The 27,539-nt window shown below is 35.8% G+C and overlaps 2 protein-coding genes across 3 annotated transcripts in view; both read left to right on the forward strand.

Annotated features, from left to right (window-relative positions):
- The first annotated feature begins 1,389 nt into the window (after positions 1-1,389).
- On the forward strand, positions 1,390-14,034 carry mettl22 (methyltransferase 22, Kin17 lysine). Of its 2 annotated transcripts, none has more exons than XM_052549810.1 (11): positions 1,390-1,441; positions 2,061-2,201; positions 5,694-5,954; positions 6,035-6,075; positions 6,166-6,310; positions 8,763-8,834; positions 11,298-11,351; positions 11,630-11,710; positions 11,886-11,988; positions 13,097-13,265; positions 13,477-14,034. In XM_052549810.1, the coding sequence occupies exons 2-11, from the start codon at positions 2,096-2,098 to the stop codon at positions 13,507-13,509; spliced, it is 1,065 nt and encodes a 354-aa protein (XP_052405770.1). In that variant the 5' UTR covers positions 1,390-1,441; positions 2,061-2,095; the 3' UTR covers positions 13,510-14,034. The 2 variants fall into 2 exon arrangements, with proteins under 2 accessions (XP_052405770.1, XP_052405769.1); XM_052549809.1 differs by lacking the exon at positions 1,390-1,441 and adding an exon at positions 1,448-1,613.
- A 2,110-nt stretch (positions 14,035-16,144) lies between these two features.
- Positions 16,145-27,539, forward strand: part of LOC127951775 (4-aminobutyrate aminotransferase, mitochondrial) — a 28,753-nt gene continuing 17,358 nt past the window's right edge. Inside the window, exon 1 of the mRNA XM_052549808.1 lies at positions 16,145-16,395. The gene's annotated coding sequence lies outside the window, so the exon portion shown is untranslated. The remainder of the gene's footprint in view (positions 16,396-27,539) is intronic.

The following is a 27,539-nucleotide window of genomic DNA, read 5'->3' on the forward strand; positions in this document are numbered from 1 at the left end:
ATCCAAGTCTGCTTGAATGCAGTGGGGAAAGTGCCTGTGAGGATTAATATGAAGCTATTGTATGAAGATTTGGCAGTATGGATTTCACCAGAGAAAGATGAAAGCAAAGACTAATATATACTCAAGTTTGATTGATCTTTTAAATTGGTAATTTCTCTCTGCTGCCCTGAATTTGGTCAATGATCACAAAGAACATCAGATAACCAGGGGTTAAAAGGGGCAGCCCGTGCTGGCATGGAGGAGAGGGGGCAAATATCGTCTAGACTAGAGGTTAAAGTAGAGCATAAAGTGTCAGTTGCTGCATTCAAATCCAGAGATCAGAAATGGGTAGGTGAGGGAAGAGAGGAGGATACTACAGAGGAAAGATTGGAGAGTGAAAGGGAGCATAAGTTTTGTCTAAAAGTAACCAGTATAGGTCAGAGATATTTAGGTGTTAGACCAAAATGTTGTCTGATCATCGAAGAAGCGTTTATTGGTACAACAAACAGACATCTGGTGCATTTTCTTTCAGAATCATCATTCACCAATGGAGAGGAAAATTAAAAAAACTATAGCATTTTATTTTATGAAAATGAGATAAAGAAGTTTTCGCACTAAAAGAGAAGTGATCTCGTGCTCAAATAACTTAAGACGTTCCAGGAAATGCCTTATATGGACAAAAGCAAGCTGCAGCTAAGCTGAAGAAAAAGCAGAACTGGTAAAACGTTAAGACAATAAACACAATAAATGAAATTTATGAATGATGCAGTGCAAACTGACATAACATTTATTACAGTACAGAAACTATAAAGTATATTTTCTACCCTATTATGTGAAGAAAATTGAAATAATTGTTTGTAGAATATAAAACAATCATAAAATTGCCATTAGGAAAAAATTATAGATTACAAATGATTGATTATTGTCCAGCAGTGTGATTTGATTTCTTATAGCAAATTCAAAGTAAGAAAATAATTCCTTGTAAAATAATACTAATACTAATAATAATTTTATAGGGGAAGCATGAAATAATTCTGTGTATGCACAGAATTGAATCGTAATCGAATCAAATTTAATTGTGACTTGAATTGAATTGAATCGTTCTGAATTTGCAAAAATCTTTCTTGAATCGAATCGAAAACCTATGAATCGTGAATCGAATCTATTCGCTCTATTTCAAGATTCACAGCCCTAATAAATAATAATACATATCTATAATAATAATAAATTATTATAATGAATTAAATAGCATAAAAATAGTCAAAATATTTTATTAAAATATTTTTGATTTCACTATTAATAAAAACGAAACTGAAAATAATTAATAGTATACAGTAATTGCATTCATACATATACCTATATAAAGTGTCATGCGCGTTCTACTTTGGAACTCTTTTCAGAGCGGTTTTACACACACGGTCTGCTTTTAATGTAACACTCAAGCAACTCGAGCTAACCTCTCGTAAGCTGCCATATAACCTTTCTTTAATGTATCTTAACATATCGTTACGCTAATGTTTTAGAATGATTTAATACTCTTGGCTAAACTACAAAAATTAAGTAAACTCCTCCTCGTCAGCTACTCAGTAAATATTGTCAGTTCTTCGCCCCAGAGCTGATTAGAAGACTAGGAGGTATGAAGAAACTGCAGACCTGTGTGTCAAGAGTCTAGTGAGCTGTCTATCTATCTGTCTATCACTAATGAACTTTCTGAACCAAGGGTGTGACTCTTTTAGTGAGCTGACTACCAGGTTTAAGGGCTGAAGTATTCTCTCTGTTTAGCTGCAAGAAAGTTTATAGGGAACGGTCAAAAAAGAAAGTGGCTTTTGAGTTACAGAGAGCGTGTGTTCACGCCCACTTCAACATATTTCTACACGATTACGATTAGCTTTTAGTCGAGCCCAAACAAAAGCAAGCGTTCATTTCAAGCTGTCTTATAGCCTATAGAGAAGTTCTGTCTTAGTTTCCCAATCCTTGTAAAATGTCAAATTTACCATAATTTCTCTAAGTGCGTGTGGAGGTCGTAATGCATTTAAGCAGGATGAAGAGATGAATATGAATGAAATTGCTCTTTTCCCCAGAGCTGCTTCCTTTAGAGAGCCAGGCAGACTTGGCCATGGACCAGGTCACATTTAGAAGTGACACTGTTCTATCTGATGTGCACCTGCTGTTACCGAACGCTTGCCATCTCATGAAGAGACTGAACAGCGTAGGACAGCCAGGTAAGGGGAGCTGGCAGACACCTGTCCTGTGTGTGTCTGGAGTGAATACTAACTGCTTACTGCAGAGCTTTTATTCAGCGAGCATGCATTCCATTTGACATTGTTACTATTAACATTCTATTTCAAATGAATGCTGATTGTCAATTATTGATAATAAGAAATGCTTTGTGAGCAGCAAAATCAAAGCATATTACAATAAAGAATCACGTGACAATGAAGGTTTGAATAATGACTAATGAAAATTCAGCTTTGCATCACAGGAATAAACATTTCGGCACATTTTGAAAAAATTGTATGCATTCTGTGCACATAAATATTATATATTGTTTTTATCTATCTTCCTTTACTATTCTAAACATAACTGTTATATATACACCATGTCTCTCTCTCTCTCTCTCTCTCTCTCTATATATATATATATATATATATATATATATACAGTGCCTATAAAAAAAAAAAGAAGTATTCATACCCCTTCATTTTTTTTCACATTTTGTATGTTGCTGCCTTATGTTAAACTGCTTAAAATTACTTTCCCCCCACATCAATCTACACTGTACACCATAATGGCAAAGCAAAAAGCTAGTTTGTAACATATTTCCAAATGTATTAAAAATAAAAAACAAATGATTCCATTGAATATGCACAAGTACTCATACCCTTCTCCGGGACAGCAGTGGTAAGGACAAAAACTACATGGAAAAGATACATTTTATCACGTCTGGTTGGGACACACTGTGTTACAGTTTGATCCCTCCAAAAAAATCGAAGTAAAAAATATATGAAAACAAATGAATATATATGAATAATATATGAAAACAAATGAATCTGCAATTAGTGAAAGTGGAGAGAAGAGATCCAGTCTGGAGATGAGCAAGAACAGTTGATTTGCACGGCAGACATCGAGATCTTTTGTTTGTTCATTTGTTTTTAATATTCAACAGGAAAAGTTCTAAATGATCTAAATTTATCTAATCTAAATGAAATAAATTCAGAATTGTTTGAATAGAATAGACCACCGGGGGTGTGAATATTTATCTTGTGACCATATTTTGATTATTTGAACAAAAGCAACAATAATATAATTGTAATAATAATAATAATTTACTTGAGGCTGTAAAGGTTCTTCAGCTAAGTACTGAGATAAGGGTATGAATACTTAAAGTATGTAATGTGCTTATTTCAGTTTGTTTTCTTTCTTTTTTTTTAAATAAATGTACAAAGTTGTAGCAGTTCTGTTTTTGCTGTCATGATGGAGTGTAGTTTGATGTGGGGATAAAAAAGTAATTCAAATCAGTTATCAATTATACAAATCGATTATAACATAAGGCTGCAACATAACAAAAAAGGAAATAATTAAGTGGTATGAATATTTTTTTACAGGCACTGTATGTATGTATATATATATATATATATATATTTAGTTTTGGCATGTTTACAAATGACATGATTTCAAAGCAGTGCTCTGTATACACATTTGAGAGTTTGTCATTAGCAGCTGTGACCCTTTTGTGTTAATACTCTTGGTCTTCAGTGATCTGGTTTCCATGTATGCCTCATTATTAAATGACTGTAAACCATTCCCTGTATACACAGGCTTGACCTTTAGTAGGCTATTAGCCTGTAAATGACCAGCAGGCAGTCATTTCTGATTTATTTATACTCTGTTATAATATAAAGTATAAGATTTTTTATGTGGGTAAACTGAACAATAAAAGCAGCAATTTCTGCTAATGTTATGGCCATTTTTTTATTTTTTCTCTGCTGTGTTCCTGGTCGATAATCAGGCTCACAGCATTTATCACAACAAGGTCCAGGTCTAAATACAGTGCTGGGTGGCCTATTCTGGCCCTTAAACCCCTGATGTGACAATGAGTGCAGATGCATAGCCTATGATTCATTATCCTCACCAGAGCAGCTAGGCTCAAATGAAGCTGAAATCATACCGTACACGATCTAGCACTAGTCTTAGAAAAACAAAAAGAGACGCCTGACATTTACACCCCTAGCCTGGAGCTGACACTGTAAAACTGAGCCTTACGGTTCTGCTCTTGAACAATTGTAAACTTTTGACAAAGTTCAATGACCATTCGTTCTCTGTCAGTGTAACTTAAAGCATAGTCCATTAGTAATTCAAATAATCCAGGCTGATTTTTAAACTTGACTCTCTCTATCTTGAACTCAAGCCCTGTAGACGCCATTTCTAGTATTTTTATACCTCTTTCACCTGTCGATGTTTTTCTCATCATATCCAATTTAAATCTCTGTTGTCCCAAATACCACTAGAGTATATTATAAAAGCAGTATTATTAATTTAGTGTTATACAACTACAACAAGGTTGCAAGCCCCTGCCCAAGACAGCAGGGAGAAACCAGTGAGATGTTTTTTTTCAATATCTTTATATTTTAGGATGTATTAAATTAATCAAAAGTGTTAGTAAAGATATCTAGGATGTAGAAATTAAAGATGTCTATTTTAAATAAATGCACTTCTTCTAAACTTTGTGTTTCTCAAAGAATCCTGGGAAAAAGTATCAAGGTTTCCACAAAAATATTTAGCAGCACATCTTATTTCAACATTAATAGCAATAAGAATTGTGTCTTGAGCAGCAAGAAATATTAGATCAGCACATTATAATTTTCTGAAGGATCATGCGACATTGATTTCTGGAATAATGACTGCTTTGCCATCACAGGAAAAAAATACATTTAAATTCATATTAAAATATTAAGCTGTTTTTGTTAAATGTGAGAAAAAAATCATCACAATTAAAAGAGCCAAAGTCTTAAGTCTTAAACTACTTCAGTCTGTGTGCATTGAATATATTTAATACATGAGTTTCACAATTTTTGTTGAATTACTAAAATAAATGAACTTTTCCACGAAATTCTGATTATTGAGATGCACCTGTGTTACTGTTTGTAATTTATTTTTGATCAAATAAATGTAGCCTTGTATTTAAAAAATAATGTAAAAAATCTTACTGACCCCAAACATTTGAATGGTAGTGTATATTCAAAATAAACCTTATTTCTAAGGGCAGAAACGATGTCAGTTTCAAGAAATCGTGACTAACATAATAAGTGGACCCCAGGGGAAAAACGGCTAAAAAGTATCATTTCCATTAGTCTCTTAGGTAAAGCGTAATAAATGGACCTCAGGGGAAGAACGGCTAAAAAATATAATTTACGTTAGTCTCTTAAGTAAAGCATACAGAGAAGAAAAATGTTTGATCAATATCTTTTGTCTTTTTTATCGCCACTGCAAAGAAATCCATCTAAATGATGTAAAGACTCTTTTCTTAGAAACTCCATCGATGTTGCCGTCAAATGCACGGTGATTACTAATCATTATATATAATATTACTTCATCATACAGTAGCACAGACTCCACATCTTCATGTCTGCTGCAGCTGAGCCTGCTGTGACCAATATCAGTCAGTTCACACCTGTGTATGTTATCTGAAAATGGATTTGCATCTGTGTGTCCAGTCTTCACGTCGAAGTTCAGGATTCTGCGTGATTGCGATGGAAAGGAGTCGAGCGGTGAGTCGCCTGTCCGTGAGAGCACTGATGCGTCGAATGTTCCTCTGGATGAAGATGGGGACCTGGATGTGGTCAGGAGGCCCAGATGCTCCAGCAGTAACAGGGATGCGGTATGTCCCATTATCTTAAGTCAATCTGCAGCAACGCTGACTGACGAGGAGGAAGATTCGGAGGAGGAGGATGGCGGCCGTGACGTCATTAGGATCGGTGAGGGCTGCATTAGAGATGTGTGTGAATGAATGGATTTGTTCTGTCACACTGTTTGATTTTAAATGCGTTCTAAACAGAGCATACTATGGCGACACCTCTGGAGGATGTAGGGAAACAGGTGAGGACTGGGACGACGGGTGATTATGCAGTACATCTACTCCTCTACTACATCTACATTGTTCAGAACTGTTGTTGTTTGTCCTTGCAGATCTGGCGTGGTGCTTTCCTATTGGCCGATTTCATCCTGGCACAAGCCAGCATGTTCACAGGCGCCACGGTCCTCGAGCTTGGAGCTGGAACGGGACTCGCCAGTATTGTGATGGCAATGGTGGCCAAGACGGTGTACTGCACAGGTGGTGATGGGATTGAGGTTTTATTGTAATTTTTAGATTGAGTCATTCAATACATATTATAATTAACAATCAGTTTTTTGTAGAGAGTAAAACATCAGAGATGATCCCCTTGCTGCTACGTATTTTCATGTATAAAATCCGTGATAGATACTAATACGTTAATAAATAATCATCCAAAAGTTTGGATTATATTAATCTTTTTTTATTATTATTAAATCCATTTTATTCAGCAAGGATACATTAAATTGATCAGTCGTATTTATAATGTAACAAAATATTTATATTTTACGTAAATGCTGTTCTAATGTGATGTAATAATATGAAAATCCAGCTTTGCCATCACTTATTTAGAATAGAAAATATTTGAATAGAAAATGGCTATTTTAAATTGTAATAATAATTCACAATATAACAGTTTTTATTGTATTTTTGATCAAATAAATGCATAATAATCGAAAAATGCATTAGAGACTTTTGAACGGTAGTCTGTTGTGATATTTAACTAAATCAATTGTTAGATGCATGCTGTATATATATATATATATATATATATATATATAAAAACTAAATAAATTGTGTATTATTTCTTTTTCTATTTCTTTTTAGAATTACATAAAAGTAAATTAAGACACATTAAGCTGTAGAGGTATAAACATATATTTTGTAAAATACTTTTGCTTGCATATTCAAAACATGTAAAAAAAAAAAATCCACCTGTGTCAAAGGATGTTTTAGTAGGCTTTTGGACGTGCTGTGGATGCAGAGGTCACTATGTTGTTGTTTTTTTTCTCTTTTTCTTGATGATTGCTGCCATTCTAACCTTTTGCTTTTTTCTGTAAGTTTCTGTAATACAGCCAGGTTTCTTTTTAAAAGTAATGTCTTTTATTAGAGCTCTGTCTTTCAGCATGACTGGATTGATGTTCTCAGACCAGTGGAAGCAGATAGAGCCGTCATTTTAAAGAGAGAAAAGAGCGTGGAAAGGCAATAAAAGACAGCATTATCTTCAAAGCGCCTCTTCGTAACGGTCCGAGGCCACAGGAAAAAATACACAGGCTTGAAGATATTACACCCAGATGTTATTGACAAGAGACTTCTGTTGTGTGCAGTGTTGTTGTGTTCTGGAGGGTTTGAGAGAGAGAAACATTGATTTTTTAACTTTAGCGTTGAGTAGACTGGAAAGGCTAGTGGTTTGATTGCTTTGTGTGGATGGTGTCACAGTATTCATTAACACACTCGCTCCTGTGAGATTTGTGCTGAACCCTTTCTAAGACCTCTGGCCCGTACAGAGAATTACCACAGATTATTGTGGCTCGTTAAAGAACTAGAAAGAGCTTTAAGGCCAACACTAGATTATGATTAAAAAGTAATTTGATAAATATTTATACAGTATGTTTCAGAAAGAAATGTTCATGGAAATCAGGCATGAACTAGATTAAAATATACACCAACATATGCACTGGATTTATATGTACCAATATAAAAAAAAAAATATATCCAATACCAGTTAGCTGTTAATTATTTCTATGTCTTGGCCAATAATCAATTAATGACCCGTATCAAAATGCTATAATTTCTGTAAATACAACACTGATAACTTTAATATTGTATGTGAATCCTAATTGAATTTGCATTTTTACCTTATAAATGTACAATATTGTAAAATGGATACTCATTTTGAGATTGGTTAAAGATATACTGTAAGAGATCTACCAGTTTTTGATTATTACTTCCATTAAAAAGTTCATTAAGACATTAACACCTAATTTTTAACATTATTCTTTTTTTCCGAATTGCAAAGAAAGAAAATTAGACTTATATTTTTTATTTTGTAACTTTTTAGATTTAAATGAACTTTAAGTGATGATTAGATGGCAATCTATGTGTAAAAATAGCAATAATAATAATAATAATAAAATAGAAAAAAACTGCAAAATATTGGTCATAACTATGCTAATAATCTGTATTTGTGCATCACTATTGGGATAAATACATTAAGTGTTTCTACATAACTAGTTTACTCTTACAAGGTATTTTCAGAAAAGATGATAAGTAGAATTGCTAAAAGCAAGTCTTTTGTAAAGTAGGGTCTTATTGATGTTTGGGACTCTGTCTTTCTTTTTTTGCCCATGTCTGCACATTATCAAACTTGATCAAACCTGATTTAGTCTCTGCTTAATTTTACACCAATAATACTTGAACACAATAACATGTCAGTGTTATGAAACTCTCACATAATAAGACACTAATTAGTTTTCAGTCTGATTCAGTATAATAGTGTCATCTCTTTCTTTTTAGCAGTCTATTAACCTACACAGGTGTGGGAATTAGTCACAGTACATCACCAAACAGCTTTGTGACTGGCTGCAGAAGATAAAGAGCTTGTTTTGGATGGATGAAGCGTTTTTTTGTTCATCGTTAGCTCACTAAATGAGAACATCTTTGTGTTTTGCAGATGTTGGCGATGACCTTCTGAGCATGTGTCAGAGAAATGTGACTCTGAACAAGCAGCACTTTGAACCCCAAGGTAAACATTATCACTAAATCAGGATGGTGAGCAGCACTCACTCATTAACGACAGCTTTTAGGCCCCTTTTCATGCTGATAATGTGTCATAAAGAAGGAGTAGCAGAGTGCCTATGTGTGTGCTCCTTCATTTTGTGCCACCGTAATTGTGTGTACAAGCCAGTCCTTATTAAAAGCCAGTAACTCAGAAAAATAAAATACAGTGAAATACAGTTTGAATTTAACATAGCAGGACTGTAAAATAATGGTTCCTATAAAAATACTTTTTCTCAGTTCATAAGTGATTTATGTACTTGGTCAAAAAGTTCCCGCTAGGGGCTACTAGCTGTAGGTAGTAAGGATCTCAGTTGAGTGATAATGTGACATTAAACTTTACACAGTTCTGTCATCGTGACAACTCTCTGAGAGTTTCACATAGTAATGTTCATGGTGATGTTAATGTGTTTGATCTTGGCGGGAATAGATCAGCACTAGATGCATCTGCTATAGATCTATTACATCTGCAAGTAGCTAGACGGGCTACTTCCAGTACATCCACAACATGCTGCTGTGAGCGTGTAAGAAACACTGCTGCTGCACATATAACATATATGAAATAACACCATAGTGTAACATACATAAATCGCCCAGTTTCAGATTTATGCAGGTGGAGCTGGGGAAGGTGGAGGGTTTCTGAAGTGCACTTCAACTGCTACAGCAAGTATTTAAATGTTGAGCAGATGCTCATTGGCTGCTGATACAAAAAAAAAAAAACAATCAGCTATTTATTATTATATTTCATTACAGAATTTAGCATTTATTGAACTAAATGAAACACTGTCTGTACTGACTTGAACTAAAGAAGTCTTGTAAAGTAGTCTTGTTAGAGCTTCCTCACAGCATAATTTGGATTTGATAACATTTGCAAGTTATTTTCCTGTTTATTACAGTGAAGCTGTTTTGAGACAATCTGTATTATACAATGTGCTATAAAAACTGAGGTGACTTGACTTGATTGAACTTATCTTAATCTAATCAGCAGCCCTCAAATATGTCATCATAAGCTGTGTTGAAAAGCTATACGTTTTAATTATTTAAATAAATTACATTTCCATTAAAATGCAATACATTAATAACAATGAAATATGTAATATGAAAATATGTAAATATTTAACATTCAGGAACATGAGAGGCAAAAAATATTGATCCAGCTAACTGTACATGATTTATGGTTTTTGTGTGTGTGTGTTTAAACCTGCAGTGCACAAGTGACACTGGGCAACATACAGTACACAGCAAAGCTGGCCATTTAATTGTGGAGTGTCTATTTACTCTAATTAACTAACTAACTGCCCTTGCTGGCAGAGGCTATTTACACTAACTCTGCTTACCAACATGTGATTGGGGTAGTCAACACTACTAAAGACAGCTATCAAATGTGACCCTGGAGCACAAAACCAGCCTTAACTAGCACAGGTAGATTAGTAACAATAGCCAAAAATACATTGTATGAGTCAAAAAGATAGATTTTTCTTTTATCCCAAAAATCATTTGGATATTAAGTAAATATATTGTTCCATGAAGATATTTTATAAATTTCCTGCTGTAAATATAACAAAACAATTTTTGATTAGTAATATGTATTGCTACAAGCTTCATTTGGACAACTTTAATTAAAGGTGATTTTCTCCATATTTAGATTTTTTTGAACCCTCAGAGTCCAGATTTTGTGGTCGAGGGTCACATATGTCACCTCCAGTGGCATAAATAGTATGTTTTTGACACGATCGACCCGGATTCGAACCCTGTGGCTGAAGTTTTTTCCCTCCCTTTTAAAATCTCATACCACATCGGAAAGGCATGCATTTTCAGTCAACATAAAGGAAATAATCGAAAAATTGAAAATAAATTATTGGGTATAGGGTTACGGTAGGTGAATGGAGGGCTTTATTGTCCCAATAAGGTGGCATCCATTTAATAATTTGAATTAAAATTCTAAATTATACTCAATATGTTATTGCATAATGTAATAATGTACTACAATACTGAGGTGCAGATCATTGCCACTATTTGCAATAAGTAGTATAAATAGCAGAAAATCGTGCTATTTTAACATAGTGTAAATACAATCTATAGCTGTTTGCACTTAGTGTAAATAGCATCCATCGCTAAAAAAAATTTGATATTTTCACTTTTTATTTTATATGTTCAAATAGTCGCTGGCTTTAAATTTATTTTATGCTGAACAGCCATATAAGCTCATCTTAAAAATATAAACAAGTCTAAATGTCAACATCATCATATGTCGAAAGGATACAATCTTTCAGGTAAATAATAAGCTCACCGATGCAATCCAATCAGTCTGCCATTTTATTCAACCGATTGCTCATGGTAGGAGACTTCCATAAAACGTATTGTACTGGATTTCATACAATTAGGCAATTTGATGTTTTTCATCTTGATTTCGGTTCTGTACATTCAACAGAGAGCGAAATACGGGTGCGGCAGCTGGACTGGATGGCCGATGATCTCTGCACAGGTAAGAATTCAAGGAGAATCAGGTGAGAGATGCTAACTGATGTGGTTTAGAGGCAGACCTGAGATCCTAACATGGCCAGAGAAAGAGATTAGAGCTGCGCAGTCTCCTCACCTCCTGTTGAATCCATTTGTAAGTGGGAAGTAGAGTCTATGTGAGGACAGTTGACACAGTATAATGCACAGGGCTTCCTCACACTCATAATAGCATTGATACCATGATGACTTGTGAAATAGGTCTTATCAAAGTCAACATGTGGCTGTCATCTCATCTCTCCCCAGACGCTGATTTGGACTTCTGCTGGACTGACGCAGAAATAGGGGACTTGCATGATAATACCACTTTTGTGATCGCGGCAGATGGTAAATTTGCAGAGAGTACTTTCCATAATTATCCATTGCCTTAAAAACTGCCACAAACTGGGGAGACTATTAACATAATGAATGAATAGATGAAGGCGCTCTTAGTGAGCGTGATGAAAGCCTGAATTATATTAATTTGTTATTCGTTAAGGATGTTTTTGTACTTCCCCTTCAGTGTGTTATGATGACGATCTTACGGATGCGCTGTTCAAAACATTATACAGACTTGCGAGCAACATGCAGCACCCCATCACAACCTACATCTCCATAGAAAAGAGGTTAGAACGGCCTCACAAAGACATTCAGATCACTGTCGCATATCCTTGTAGCTTATTTTTAACATTCACAATCATTATTTTAACTGTTGAAAGTAATAGATTAAATTCAAATAATAAAGTAATTAATTAAAATGTAAAATATTAGTACATAAGTAAGCTTGTATATATTTTGAAGAACATCAAATGCAATCAAATAATAGCTAATATGTATGTTGCTTAAAAACGTTAAATAATTAATATGCATTAGGTAAAACAACCACTATAATGAAAAATTAGCTTCTGTACTTTTTTTTATTTTAAATAGCATAAAAACAAATCTAAATATTGAGAAAATCACCTTGAGGAATTTCTTAGCAATGCATATTACTAATCAAAAATTCAGTTTTAATATAAAGTAGGAAATTTACAAAATATCTTAATGAAACAAAGATCTTTAGATCTTTAGCTTGAAGAAAATAATAAATTAAATTTAAATACAACATTTAGTACATATGTAATAAAATTATTGGTGTACATTTAGAAAAAACAACCACAATAATAAAATATTAGCTAATGTATATTTTGTTGTATTTTTTATTGCATTTTAATTAGTACATAAAATATTCTAATATAATATAATCAAATATCACCAATGTATATTTTTCTTGTCAAAAGTATCAAAGAAATTAAGTTTAAAATAAACAATGAGGATGCACTAGGGAAATACAACCACTGTTATGAAAAGTAAGCTGTTATATATTTAGTTTGATCTAAAATTATATCTAAATAAAATAAAAATAGTACATAAAATAAGTACATTATTTACAATGGGAAAAGATTGACGTGATATATTTAAATATTGGTTTTCTTGACTTTTAATGCATTTTTTAATAAATTAAATTGAAATATATTCAAATAAAATAATTAGTAAATAAATACTGAAATAAAACAATTAGTATACATTAGGAAACACATCTGCTTTAATATAATGATTTATTAGCTATTATATGCAGTTATTCACAATTTGTCAGTAGTCTTAAGAAGGATGTGTTCGGGTTTAACAGACCCACGCTAAGCAAGAAAAACCTTGACCTTTTGTTCCAGCATGATGGTTTCTGTGTTTCCGCAGATTAAACTTCACACTGAGACACATGGACGTGTCCTGTGAAGCATATGATCACTTCCACCACTGCCTAGACCAGTTACAGCAGATGACAGATGGAAAGATGAGTTTCATGGTAGAGCCTGTCAAGAGCTCCTTCCCTCAGTTCTTTCAGTATGAAAGGGTGGAACAGCTGGTGAGGAGCACTTGTCTGTGTTTATTTACTCAGTAAATCATTCAAATGTTTCTTTGAATATGCATCATAAACAGTGGTGGTCAATGATTTTGTTTGCTTGTTCTGATCCCCTCGAGCATGCTCTTGTTACAGCCCTTAGGGGGAGCTGTTGTTTCCTGTGTTCTGATCAACAGTCAGTGTTCAATAACAGATGTTATTCTCTCCTCTGCAGGAACTTTGGAAGGTGACGGCAGAGAGACTTTAATCTATACAACCAAAGGTTTTCAGCCTCCTTTTAATGCCAGGATTTATATTTTAATGTTTGCAGAATTAATCTTTGTTTTTTTTTTCTATTTTAACGTGAAATTCAAAGTCCTTAGTTTGATAATTTGCTTCAAAGTTATTTATTTAAAACTTTAATAAAAAAAAAAATAGAAAAAAGTTTTTCAGTGAAGGCTTTTCACTGTTCATGTGAAAACGGGTGCTAATGAATGTTTTATTGTGTCATGCTTTATGAGTTTTTCAAAGGATCATTGGGAGAGACTTTGGGTTAATACTGTTGGCATGTTTTGTGAATTTTTGAAAACGAACACTGAATGTATTGTTGTTGGGGTAGTATATTATTACCTATGCAAAAACTGTGTTTTGGCAAATATACATTTTAAGACGCTGACGACGAGCATCCATTAGTAGATCTGTAGAACTCAGTGTAATTCCATTCAAATGAATTATGCTTGAGCTCACATGTTAGTGGATATGTGTTTTCTAAACTAATAAAATCGTTTAATGAAAATATGCAGGACCACAGAGGTGAAGCGCCTGAATGTTATTGGTGTTTTCTTCTCTGAACACTAGAGTGTGCAAGAGTTGAGACAGAACATGTTCACCTCAGAAATTCGATGTCTAACCAGTATTTCTCTTTTTGAGTGATTGTTGAATGAAGCTATTCGATCTATAAGGAACCTGGCATGTGAACTTCAGAGCCTGAAAACAATAAAAATATAATGTAATAAATGTAAATGTAGTTAAACATGTTGCTACCTTTAACATTGCTTTCAAAGCTTAATGCAGATATTTGCTCCAACCAATTAAATGCATTTAAATGCATTTTGTATGTACATTCAACTAGCTTTGTAATGTTGTGTCCACTCTGTAGCATTTACAATATGGGAAATATGAAGTGCTGACAAAACTCTGGCGATGCTTCTTTCCTGGAAGTGGTGTTTTTAAACTAATCTTTTAAGTAAATGAATCATTCTCCTTCACTTACATTCCCTAGTACTACCTACCTCTGAGATTGACAGAAACACAAAGCAATAGCATTCGACTAGGGAGTGTTAAGAGGCAGTTAATTGGTTGTTCATACTCAACGAACATGCCCAATTCACTTTACGAGTCTGCACGAATCACATGCAAAAAATGAGGAATTAATATGATTTGATCAGTTATTTTTAAATCTTTAAAAAATTATTTCAAATAAAAGGCATTATTTTTGTTAAACTCAAGTTAATACAAAATAATTAATGCCAAATAACAGTTACTGAAATATATCAAAATCAAGCATAAATTTAACATGAGAGTTTAAGAAAATAAATTCTGCATATGAAAAAATACTATAGTAATTTATAGTAAATATTAAAGTGTTTTTGAACCATACTATAGTACTGTGTATTATACTGTATATATAATAGTATGTAATGAATGCTACAGCATACTGTAGTATTAACTATAATGAACTGTAGTTTAAGTTAGTTTTACAGTAAACTGTAGTGCGTTCTAGTACAATATACCCTATAGTTGTGAAACATAGTACAGTACTGGGTAATTTGTTTATATTACTATAGTTGTTATACTGATTTACCACAGCGACAGCAACTATAGAATTACCACAATAAATAAATTCCAGTACTGTACTACAGTATGATTAAAAAACACTGTTGTATCTACTATAAATGACTAGTATTTTTTCATGTGGAGAGTTGTAAGACATTCCATTTTTAGCTGCATTTACAATTGTAGCCAATGCTTTTTATGCAGTAGGTTACTATTGTTGTACTTTTATAGCTTGATAAAATTCAGGCCCTGTAACTGACAACGGAGTCAAAAACTACTTAGCAATAATTTGCACGATTCTGAACCGCAGAACTCAATTAACATTTGCAGACATGCACATTTAAAGGGGTCATATGACGTTGCTAAAAAGAACATTATTTTGTGCATTTGGTGTCATGCACGTATGGTTGAACAGAACACATGTTGTACGTGATAAGAGACTTAAGATAAGAGCATATCATGTCTGCATTTATAATCGGAAAAACGACAAACAACAAGCGCTTCTCTGTACACTGCTCAAAAACTTGCGTTTGAATCATCTGTGGCAAATTCTTACACTCTGTGAATCAGAAGCGCCAGACTGTCTTTGCAAAGTTAGAACTGCCTCACTTTAGAAACAGACACTGGCATTATAGCCTACTCTCACAGTCCTCGTCTTCCGTAAATGGGTTGCACACATCTGAATATTTGGCTTGAACTGTTCTGCAACAGTGTTGTAGATAAAACTTAACCACTAATTTCTAGTCTTTCTTCACTTTTATATCTTTGGATTTGATACTGTAGTCTTTGTGACTTTACAGATCGTATTTATACACCAAGAGCTTGTAACACCCCAAAGAAAGGAAACTTTTTAAATCGCATCGTATGACCCCTTTAAATCATTTCGGTCTGTTTTGTAAGGAATCGGTAGGACAAATGATTCAATAACTCCCTCATATCGCCACCTAATGTAGAATAGAAAGGGACAGCGAACGAATCTTTCTGGTGAACAGCGTTCTCGATTCAAAAGATTCGAGTCACGGAGATGAATCAAATCCCAGACTTCTAGATTACATTATGGTAAATATGAAGTGCTGACTGCACACAGCTGCTGTGCTCGGTGCAAGGCATCTGACATTTCCGGGAGCTGCGAGTGCGTCTCTATTGGCTGCAGTCGGTGGATCCCCAGCATATCCCTCCTCTCGCGAAAAAGGCCAGACTTTAAATGATGTTTTAAAGTCTGCCTGTGTTCCTCTCTCGGGCGCTCATTTCTATCTGTTTTGTCCGTGCGCCAAGAACCTGGTAGATTTCACCTCCTATACAGCAAAAAGGCACAAAGGTGAGTCTTAAAATGCCTTTAAGTATCATTCCAGCAGCAGCGAACAGTGTAGCGAATGAGACGCAGCAGCGCTCCCACCGCTGAGCGTAAGCATGCGGTTTGTTTTAGTAATTCATAATCATAAGTTTATTGTGCATTAGACGTATAGGGACATCGCTGCATAAACGCCTCGGTGAGCATTAATGCAACAGCTAGCGTGTTTCGTAATGGACGCGTTTCTTATCTAAGATTGCAGCGTTGTGGTACAGTAGAACTGGCCTGCTGCAGAGATTAGATGTCCTGTCCTCCATCCGTCTCTCGCTCCAGAACCGTTTGACAGGTCAGATCCAGTCGGATCCGGATACCGTTACTATTGCGTCTCCCTTCCTCCAGCTGCTTTCTTTGTGTGCTGCAAGTTTTTTCGTGAGAGGTTTCCTCTGCTCTGAGACTGAGGAAAACAACATAAGCCACCTGTCATTTAAATGCATGTCTTTATGGTTACCAGTAATGGATTGAAGCTTGTTTTGTCTTAAAACAAAAAACTGCATCCTTGCCATGTTTTGCAATATTAAAAAGATGCATTTCCTCTAGAAGCATTTCCTTTTCGTCTTAAACATAAACCTCATAAAATGCTGTTAGATTTATACATAAAAATACAAAATAAAAGACTGAATATATATGATGATTTTGAACAGTGATGACCTATAGTTGAACCATAATGGATCAATATATAGAAGTGTTTGTTCGTCATTTTGTTTACTACTCTACACAAACATACTGTGCTTCTGGCAGAAAGCATGGTTACCAAAATTAGTTTATGGGTGTGCTTGCTGTAGATTGTACACAACCTTTTAGAACTTAAAGATACAGAGCATAGACATTTGTACATTTTGCTAAGGATGTGTTGGTTTCTGACACTAGCGATGATTATTTACAGTATACATCAGTCCAATATTTACCCCTCTGTATATCGTCCACATACATACTGAACTCTACGACTTAAAAGCCTGTTTCTTTGAAACTCAAAAGGCCAGTTTAAATTCAGTAAGGCTATTTAAAGCTTACATTGTTTGACAAGAGCCCCACTTTTTCTTCATCAAGTATGTTTACAGCTGATACAGCATTACTGCTGAATTTCTCCTTTCGAGTTGTGTCTCCTAAACATCCATGTGAAATGTTGATTAATTGTCCAGCTGCGCTTGATTTATGCTCTGTCATCAAGTTAATCATAATTTTAGACTTGTTTGCTTTCTCTCCTGCAATATTGTCCTTGAATTGCACACTGAATTCTGCTAAAGGACAATTTGTCCTGTGAAAAATATCTATTTATTTAGTTAAAAATTCTGGTTGGCAGAATATGGTGACAGTATTTCTGGTATTACAGGATGGTGTGGCCAGGGGCGTAGCAGCCATTTTAAAAGTGGGGGGGGACAGCTGTATGGTGAATTGACCCAAAGCTGATGTTCATAATAAATTCTAAATAGAATACCAATTGGCATTTTACTTTTTCAAATTTGGGAACATGACATGATAGCTTACAGGAACCTATTTTTGTTAAATCATACTCAAAATTTAAAAATACTGCAGGACTTTGAGACCAATGGGAGACCATCTATAATTTTTTTTTTTTTTTTTTTATGAAATAAAGATATTTTATGATATTTACAATATTTCAGTTGCACTACATTTGAACAATAACTTTTTTTTTAACAGTTGGACAAAAACAGGTGTTAAATGAGTATACAGATTACATCTACAGTAATTTTATACAACATACATTTTATGAAAAATATGAGACAGATGATCTGTGAAAAAATCAAGCTCCTCTGGCTCCTCCCAGTGCTCCTATTGCCATTTGCAGAAATACATCACTCCCGATAAAAAACAACCAATCAGAGCTGCGGTCCGTAACTTTGTGTGTTTTCAAAATGTAGAAAAATGTATATAATAAGCGAGTACACCATGAATCCATTTTCCAAACCGTGTTTTTAGCTTGTCCTGAATCACTAGGGTGCACCTATAATAAGTGTAAATATTCGGACTATTTTAGATTGCTTCGGGGTACCGCGGCGGAGTAACCCAGTACCTTTGTGATTCTTCATAGACATAAACAGAGAGAAGTAGTTCCGGCTATGATGTTCTTCCGCAAGACGCAAGCAGTTCTGTTTATTAACCGCTAGAGCTTTTATCCAAAGTGACAATTAGGAGAGCATTTAACACACTGAATCCGGCGCGACGTGACGAGGCCCATACGGGTTCAATAGGTTAAATCATAACATGAAAACTTTATCGCGCGATTCGTGTCATCGCGACATACTGTAACATACTTACAGTGTGTGTTTGAAAAAACCCCAGACGGCCGAATAGCAAAGTGAACAAACGAACGAATGAAAATTCAGAAGAGCAACAAGAGATTTGAAGCTCATAGCAGACGCGCCCAGGAGATGATTCGCTCTGTGATTGGCTGAATGTTACTTCACTCAAATCTAAGTAACAAATCAGAGAACACTACAGGAAATATTCACGCTGGATCCTAAAAAAAAAAAAAAAATTAGCAGGGGTCAGAATCACCTGTTTCTAAAAGTGCGGGGGACGTGTCCCCCCCGTCCCCCCCGGTTGCTACGCCCCTGGGTGTGGCGTTTACTTAAAGTAGCAAAAAAAAAAAAAAAGTTATATTTGATAAAATGTCTGATATCAAAATAACAGAATAGTTTGTATAAACTTTAATCATGTGTTGTGTCATGAAAGGACTTCTGTGACTGTCTGTTTACTCTCTTTATCATAAATTATATTTATTACTCATCAAAAACATTTATTTTGAATAAAATTAAATATAATGCAATGTTTACCGTTTTAACAGTATAGTTTTACAGCGCATTGCTTGACAGACGAATCCTCTGATGATCAGTTAAATTGTGGAGCAGGTTTGCAGGAATGCTTCGTGTTTTTAGGAGGCACATTTAGGATGACAGTGTATGTGTACAGTTCATTACTTGTGACAAAGTTTGGCTGTTATTCATAGCAACCTGCCATCTGATGGTGAGAATCGTACATCTTTGTCCAGTTTTCAAGATGCATTTGTGATTAACCCTGCAGGACTGTGTGTCATGCTATATTTAAAATGAGTCAGGCGCGCGTTTCTTACTATTCAGGTATTGATATTGCATGAAACATGGCCAATTGCTTTTTAACTAGGATTAATTTTTTTAATAGCACCACAGTTTTCCCTACAGAGGTTGATCTGTCATCCAGACAAGAACGACAGCCAGAAGTACAATTGTTTTCCTCAGCTGGTTCCCTTATTTATCAGTTTGGAGAGGTTTTATCTCTTCAATCCCCACGATTGTCTGCTTTTTAATGTACCCTTGCTACAAAGACTTATTAAAGACCCTTAATAGCTATTTCAACTTCTTAACTTCTCAGATTTGGACCGACTCTTTATATTAGTCATCTTTTTATTGCACTTTCAGTGTAGCGTTCCTGATTCATCTAGAATGTGTATGTTTTTAATGAAATAGATAGGGAAAAGCACGAGTGCTTTGGATCCACTCTTATTCATATGAAAAAATGTAGCACAGAATGACTTCTGCATGTCCCAATAGGCTGTTTAAATCATGCAGAGGGGAATTGGTGTAATGAAGTTTGCCAATAGGATTTAACGCAGTTAGAGATGAGCATTATGTGCAATGAACTGTGCTCATATCCTCCACTGACAGCTCAGTGTCTTTAGCCAGCGTAATCTTATCACTAGCCAACGATCAAAGTTAATTTTGTGCTAAATACCTGATCGGGGGACTTCCGGCATGCAGTTGAGTGAGTGAGGCGCGCCCGGGAGTTGCTCCGTAAATTTTATTTCTTTTCAATAGTAAACGGGAACATTACATATTCATAATAATTTAAGACGGCGTATACAAGGCTGGTGAGCATTTGATTGTGCGCTGTAGCCCGTTATTTTCGTTGCTATGCCTAAATCTAAACGTGCTTCTCCCGCTCCCGATGAAGCTGACGAAGTAGGCAACATGGCCTCGGCCGCTTCAGGTTTAACGCCTGCTCTTTTAAAAGAGATGCTTACCACAACAATTCGTGAGGAAATCGCGTCTCTAAGGACTGAGTTTCTCACTGAAATACGCGCCTCCACAGCTACCCTCCAAGCTACTATTTCCAGTCATGGCTCCAAAATTAAAGACATTGAAGCATCAATGAACAGCGTGGACGAAAGGCTCGACGTTTTAGAGTGCAAATGTCAGTCCCTGGAAAGAGATAACGAGGAGCTAAAGTGTAAGATGGATGATCTGGAAAACCGCTCGCGTCGGAACAATCTTCGTATATTAGGTATCCCCGAGAATGTTGAAACGTCCAAACCCTCTCAGTTCATGGCATCCTTCTTCGCAGAACTTTTCGGGGATAAATTACCTCAGACGCCGGAGATTGAGCGCGCACATCGGTCCCTCGCACCTAAACCACGATCGAGCGCACCACCGAGACCCATGATTGTACGCTTTCTTCGTTTCCAAACCAAGGAAGAAATTTTACGGTTGTCACGCGAGCACGGAGAGTTGCGCTACAAGGAATGCAAGATTTTGATTTTTCCTGATTTTTCTGTGGAACTCAAGAAACGACGTGATCAGTTTAAAGCAGTCAAGGCGGAATTACATGAAGCTGGTGTCAAATTCAGGATGCTGTATCCCTGCAGACTTCTGCTTTCATTCAACGGCGAATCGCACAGCTTTGACAGGCCCGAGGCTGTGTCTACGTTCATTGTTACCGTTGTTAAACCTAAGCAGTCAAGCGAAGTAGCTGCTGTGGACGCAGGTAAATAACCTGTATTGGACAAGGTGTATAAGTCCTATTTGAGCCAGGTATGCGGCCTGATCAGTAGTGGTACTGTAGCACTGCGTTGCAGCAGACTTTATGGACTTTTTGCATTATAAACATGTACAGACCTTGCATCTTTTATTATTATTATTTTGCTATGCAGTCTGTGAACCTTTTGTTCCCGTTTTATTTATATATTTACAATATGTTACGGAGCTCTCTCCGAAAGTTCAGCGGAGAGAAGGTTTGTGTTTTGTATTATGGGTGATGTTCGTTCTACTTATGTACATGGGAGGGTTTTTTTTTTTTTTTTTTTTTTTTTTCTCTCTCTTCTTCCTTGTTTTTTTTTTTTTTTTTTTTTTTCTTACATGTTATTTCATATGTGTCAAGACAAAATGCCGTATTCATGTTTTTTTTCATTTATATATTTTTGTGGTGGCTATTATAACCAATGACCACTAGGTTAAGCAAGGCTCAGTCTGGGGATTCATGTGTAAATTTTACCAGTTGGAATGTCAAAGGTTTAAACAATGTAATTAAACTCAACAAGGTCTTATCACATTTAGAACATTTAAATACTCATATTGGTTTTTTGCAAGAGACCCACTTAAAAAACCCAGATCATGCCAGACTTTGTAAGAAATGGATTGGTCAAGTATTTCATTCCAAATTTCTCAGTAAATCTAGAGGGGTGGCAATTATTATCAATAAATGTATACCATTTTCTCCTTCAAAAACTTTAGTTGATTCCGGTGGTAGATATATTATTGTTTCAGGCCTTCTTTATGGTTTAACAGTGACTCTTGCAAATATATACGCACCAAATTATGATGATGAAAATTTTATCCAGAAAATATTTTCTTTACTCCCCGACTTAAACTCACACTATCTCATTATGGGAGGTGATTTTAATTGTTCTTTGAACCCTTCTCTAGATCGTTCATCTACTAAATCTGCCCAACCCTCTAAAATGGCAATTATGCTCCAATCGCTTTTGACGACTTGTGGTCAGGCAGATGTATGGCGTTTTTTATATCCCACAGCACGACAATACTCCTTTTTCTCTCATGTTCACCACAATTACTCCCGTATTGACTACTTTTTCATAGACAAGAAATTGCTGTCTAAAGTAAAGGCCTGTTCTTATGCCAGCATTGTTATATCTGATCATGCTCCACTTTTACTTTCTCTTCAGTTTCAGGATAAGATGTCAGGTTCTCAAAGTTGGAAATTTAATTCTTTACTGCTCTCTGATAAGGCTTTTTGTGATACTTTAAAAAATCAATTAGATATATTTTTGGAGATAAACACCATCCCTGAGACCTCACCTTCCATAATTTGGGAATCTTTTAAAGCATATGCTCGGGGTCAAGTTATTTCATACTCCGCCTGTGTAAATAGACAAAGAAGGAAGAAGCAAGAAGAATTATCTGTGGAGATAACTCGGCTTGATTCAGCCTATGCAGCTTCTCCAATTCCTGAAATTTATAAAAAGAGACTCAAACTTCAATCTGATTTTAATATATTATCATCCCATCAGGCTGAAAAGTTATTGCTGAAGGCCAAACATGCATTTTTTGAACATGGTGACAAGCCAAGTAAACTTCTTGCACTTCAGTTGAAGGAAAAGTCAGCTCAAAATTTAATATCTAAGATTCGGTCCTCCAATGGCCATTTGATCACTGACCCTGTTAGTATTACTAAACAATTTAAAGATTACTACTCTTTGTTATACAAGTCAGAACCCCCCACAGATAGGTCCCTTATGGAAAATTTCTTTGAATCATTATCCATACCTACAATAACAAATGCAATGAGAAAAGAGCTAGAATTACCTTTTTCCACAGAGGAGGTAGTACTAGCAATTGAGAGCATGCAGAATGGCAAGACCCCTGGGCCGGACGGGTTTCCTGTTGAATTTTTTAAGATGTTTTCTCAAACACTTAAAACACCACTCCTAAACATGCTGTTAGATTCACTCAATAACGGTTGCCTGCCTCCAACCCTCCGTCAGTCTTGTATTTCTTTGATTTTGAAAAAAGACAAAGACCCGCACGAATGTGGTTCATACAGGCCAATTAGTCTTCTGAATGTAGATGTAAAGATTCTGGCTAAAATGCTTGCAAGGCGTCTTGAATCAGTTTTACCAGCAGTCATACACGGTGACCAAACTGGGTTTATTAAAAATAGATTACTGTCTCATAACATTAGAAGGGCATTTAATATAATTTATTCCTCTAACTCTCATCCATCAGAGGCTCTTCTTCTGCTTGACGCGGAGAAAGCCTTTGATCGGGTGGAATGGGATTACCTTTTCTATGTATTACAGAAATTTGGCTTTGGCCTCACGTTCATATCCTGGATAAAACTTTTATATTCTTCCCCAGTATGCTCTGTTCGGGCCAATGGTGTATCCTCCTCTATTTTCCCCTTAAAACGTGGCACTAGACAAGGCTGCCCACTTTCACCTTTGCTTTTTGCATTGGTAATTGAACCATTGGCAATTGCCATTCGTAGTGAGAAGGCTATACAGGGAATTGGGAGAGCTGGTGCTGTTCATAAAATCTCATTATATGCAGATGATGTGCTGCTCTTTATCTCTGATCCGGTTGTTTCTTTACCCGAAGCTCTGAGAATTATAAACTCCTTTAGCCTCTTTTCTGGCTATAAATTGAATATAAACAAAAGTGAGTTATTTCCAATAAATTTTAAAGTTTCTGATGTACCAATGAATACTTCAATGTTTAAAGTCGCCTCACATAGTTTTAAATATTTAGGAGTAACAATTACACGTAAGTGTTTAGATTTATTCAAGGCTAATTTCACTACACTCCTCCAACGAGTTCAGAAAGATTTTACTCGTTGGTCAGCTCTTCCCCTTTCATTGGCTGGACGTGTGAGTTCAGTGAAAATGAACGTTTTACCAAGATTTCTGTATTTATTTCAGTGTGTCCCAATTTTTATACCCAAATCTTTCTTTAAGACTCTAAATCAAAATATCTCATCTTTTATTTGGAACAAAAGACCAGCCAGAATTCGTAGAGAAATACTTCAGAAACCAAAGCTTGAAGGCGGGCTTGCCCTTCCTAATTTCCTGTTTTTTTACTGGGCAGCTAATATACATTCTACATTATTCTGGTTCCAAAGTCATTTTGGGCTCAGTGATTGGGTCCCGTCTTGGGTCAGTATTGAAGAGGGTTCCTGTTTTCCTGCCTCGCCTGCCGCACTATTGTGCGGCCCTCTTACTGCCATCTCGCGCTGCCCTTATGGTAATTCTATTGTCCGGCAATCATTAAGAATTTGGTTCCAATTCCGAACCCATTTTGGTCTTCAGCGCTTACCATTGGTTTCTCCTATAAATCGTAACCCCTTATTCCCCCCTTCACTTAATGACAAAGCATTTAACATTTGGCAGAGAGCAGGGATTTCAGTTGTGAATGATATTTACATGGATAATATTTTTCCCAGTTTTTCTCAATTGACCCAAAAATTCTCTCTCCCTAGTGCACAATTTTTTAGATATTTGCAACTTCGAAATTTTGTTAAAAACTCATTCCCTGATTTTCCTAATCTTCCCCCAAAATCTACACTCGATCAGATTCTTGAAGTAGCCTTAAATAAAAGAGGTGTTTTGTCTACGCTATACAAGCTAATTTCCTCCATTTCCACTTCCTCTCTCGCTTTTATTAAACAACAATGGGAGTCGGATCTTTGTCGTACATTTGATGATGACACTTGGAACCAGATTCTGTCCCGTGTTCATACCTCCTCTATTTGTGCACGTCATAGTCTTATCCAGTTAAAATTTATTCATCGAATTTACTGGACAAAAGTGAGATTGGCAAAAATCAAGTCTGGTATTGATCCTCTCTGTGACCGTTGCCATCAGGCCCCGGCAGACTTAATGCATATGTTTTGGACATGTCCATCACTAAATTCTTTTTGGCTATCAATCTTTAATTGTTTTTCTTTAGTGACAAAGAAACAGATTGAGCCTTGCCCGTTGGTAGCACTTTTTGGACTTTCGTCAAATGTCACTGACTTGCCTGGAAATACTGCAAAGTCCTTTGCTTTTTTAACATTATTAGCCAGACGGCGCATTCTCCTGTTTTGGAAACAAAAACTCCCTCCATCTTTTGATGACTGGTTGAGAGATGTCATGAGTTTCATTCATTTGGAAAAAATTAGGTATACGTTAAAGGGTAACACTGGTATGTTTTCTGAGATCTGGAATCCCTTTATTATTTATTTTTCTGAATTTAACTTTACTTCTAGAATGTCAAATTAAGGATTAAGATTTTATTTTTTGTGATAATGCTTGACATTCTCTATATTACAGTAGATATTGTGTTTTTGTTTTTTATGTTCTATTTGGTTTAGCTACATTTTAATTTATTTTATTATTATAATTTTTATCTTAATTTATTATTATTATTTACTTTTTTTTTCTTCTAGGGGGTGGGAAGGGATATAAAAAAGTATAGGTATTTTTTTCAGGATTCTCCTGTATCTTTATCCGATTATTGTAAAAGTTCAATAAATAGAATAATAAAAAAAAAAAAAAAAAAAAATACCTGATCGGGATTATGATGAGGATCTCAAAAGCACTAACCAAAATTGCTACTATATTATGCTTCTTAATATTTTGATAATAACATTGATAATAGGCTAGTTATTAGATTAATGTTACTTGAACATTAAATCAGCATAACAGAGTGATTTCTGAAGGATCATGTGACACTGAAGACACTGAGTAATGGTGCTGAAAATTCAGCTTTGCATCACAGGAATAAATTACATTTTACAATATATTAAAATAGAAAATATCTAGGTCTATTTGCAGTATTACAGTTTTACTCAGTTTTTGAACAAATAAACGCAGCCTTGGTGAGCATAAGAGACTTATTTAAATAATAATAATGTCCCGAGCCCAATCTTTTGAATGGTATGGTTTATGATCAGTGATAGGGAAAGTGACAGCAGCTCCTTATGGCTGATCTCTGATTATTATTAACTAAATATAATTCTTGAGACCCCAAGACTCCACTGACAGTGTCAGACTGCATTAAACTTGGGCATGAAGCTGACCCACGATACTTTGACAATAAATCATTTCAAAGATGTGTCCACACTCTTTTCCCATCAGCATTCCCTGTCATTATCAGTCAATGAAATAGAATTAGTCGCTATCACTGGAGGAGGGAAATCAGCTCCATCAGTCAAGTTGTCACCCCCCCAGCTGTTAAACTATAGTTTAACCCAGTTTGCTTGCTGCATCCTCACAGGCGCATGACAAAAGGCTTGTGTAACACATATTTTCAGAACCAGTTCTATCCGGTCGATGAGCCGTATGGTTGGGGTGCTTCTTAGAGACGGAGCGTCTGGATTTATCTTGCTTCTGCTGCTTTGATTGCGTAAGCGTCCTCAGATCTGGAGCACATGAGAGATGCACTTTCTCCTTCTCCTCTCCTGCACATGAATAAAGATGCCGTGGATCCGCTCTGATGTCCAGCGGGTTCTTCCCTCTGATTTGATTCCTTTGGACAAGCAAACACATAAGTCTGGCTTCCTTTCAATAGAGCAGGAAGACTCTCCAGTGTCCAGGCTGTGGCAGAAGCATACGCCATGACAGTACTGGTAAAAAGCAAAACAAGGTGTTTAATTAAGCCAAGAACATTTTGTGAATAATAATTGCATGCCGTCACCATGCTGCTCCTTTCCTAAGCATATGCTCACTCGTTATGAGAGCTGAAGATATGTTGGGGTTCCCTCAGGCATTGGCTTTTCCCGTAGGCAGGACTATGCGTCCCAATTAATCTTGGCGCTAAAGTGTGACCGAGTGAGCTCGGGAGAGCTCGGGTTCCCTGAACCCTGTGCCTGTTGGGAAGGTTTAACGGTACTTGAAAGTCACAGCATTAGTCACTTGTCTGCTGCCCCCAGCCTTGTCCTCACAAGACTCTCCATCCCAAGAAACAACAGTGCAAAAAGATCATCTGAGGGCCAGTGCGCGTCTAAGCCCTGTTGTGATTAACACCAATTAACAGTGCTTTAATTAAGAGGCGTGATGGCCGACTGTCAGGACCACTGGAGTGGGAGAGGACTGATGGGCACACGTGAACCTGCTGCTCAGAGAAAGAGGAACTGTCTGTGGTACTGAAGCCTGATCCCAGGACTCTCACTTTACAGACTGAGAGATTTGTTCCCATCTGGTTGTTAATCAGTTTCTGATTAAAAAAATGTTTAGCACAAAGGCATGAATGGTGATGTTAAAATACTTCATTCTGTCCCAAATGAATATGCAGAGACAGCTATTTGTAGAGACAAGCTGTTGTAGGATGATTTCACTGAAT

The sequence above is a fragment of the Carassius gibelio genome, chromosome B3 (genome assembly GCF_023724105.1).
Source record: "Carassius gibelio isolate Cgi1373 ecotype wild population from Czech Republic chromosome B3, carGib1.2-hapl.c, whole genome shotgun sequence".
NCBI classification, from domain to species: Eukaryota; Metazoa; Chordata; class Actinopteri; order Cypriniformes; family Cyprinidae; genus Carassius; species Carassius gibelio.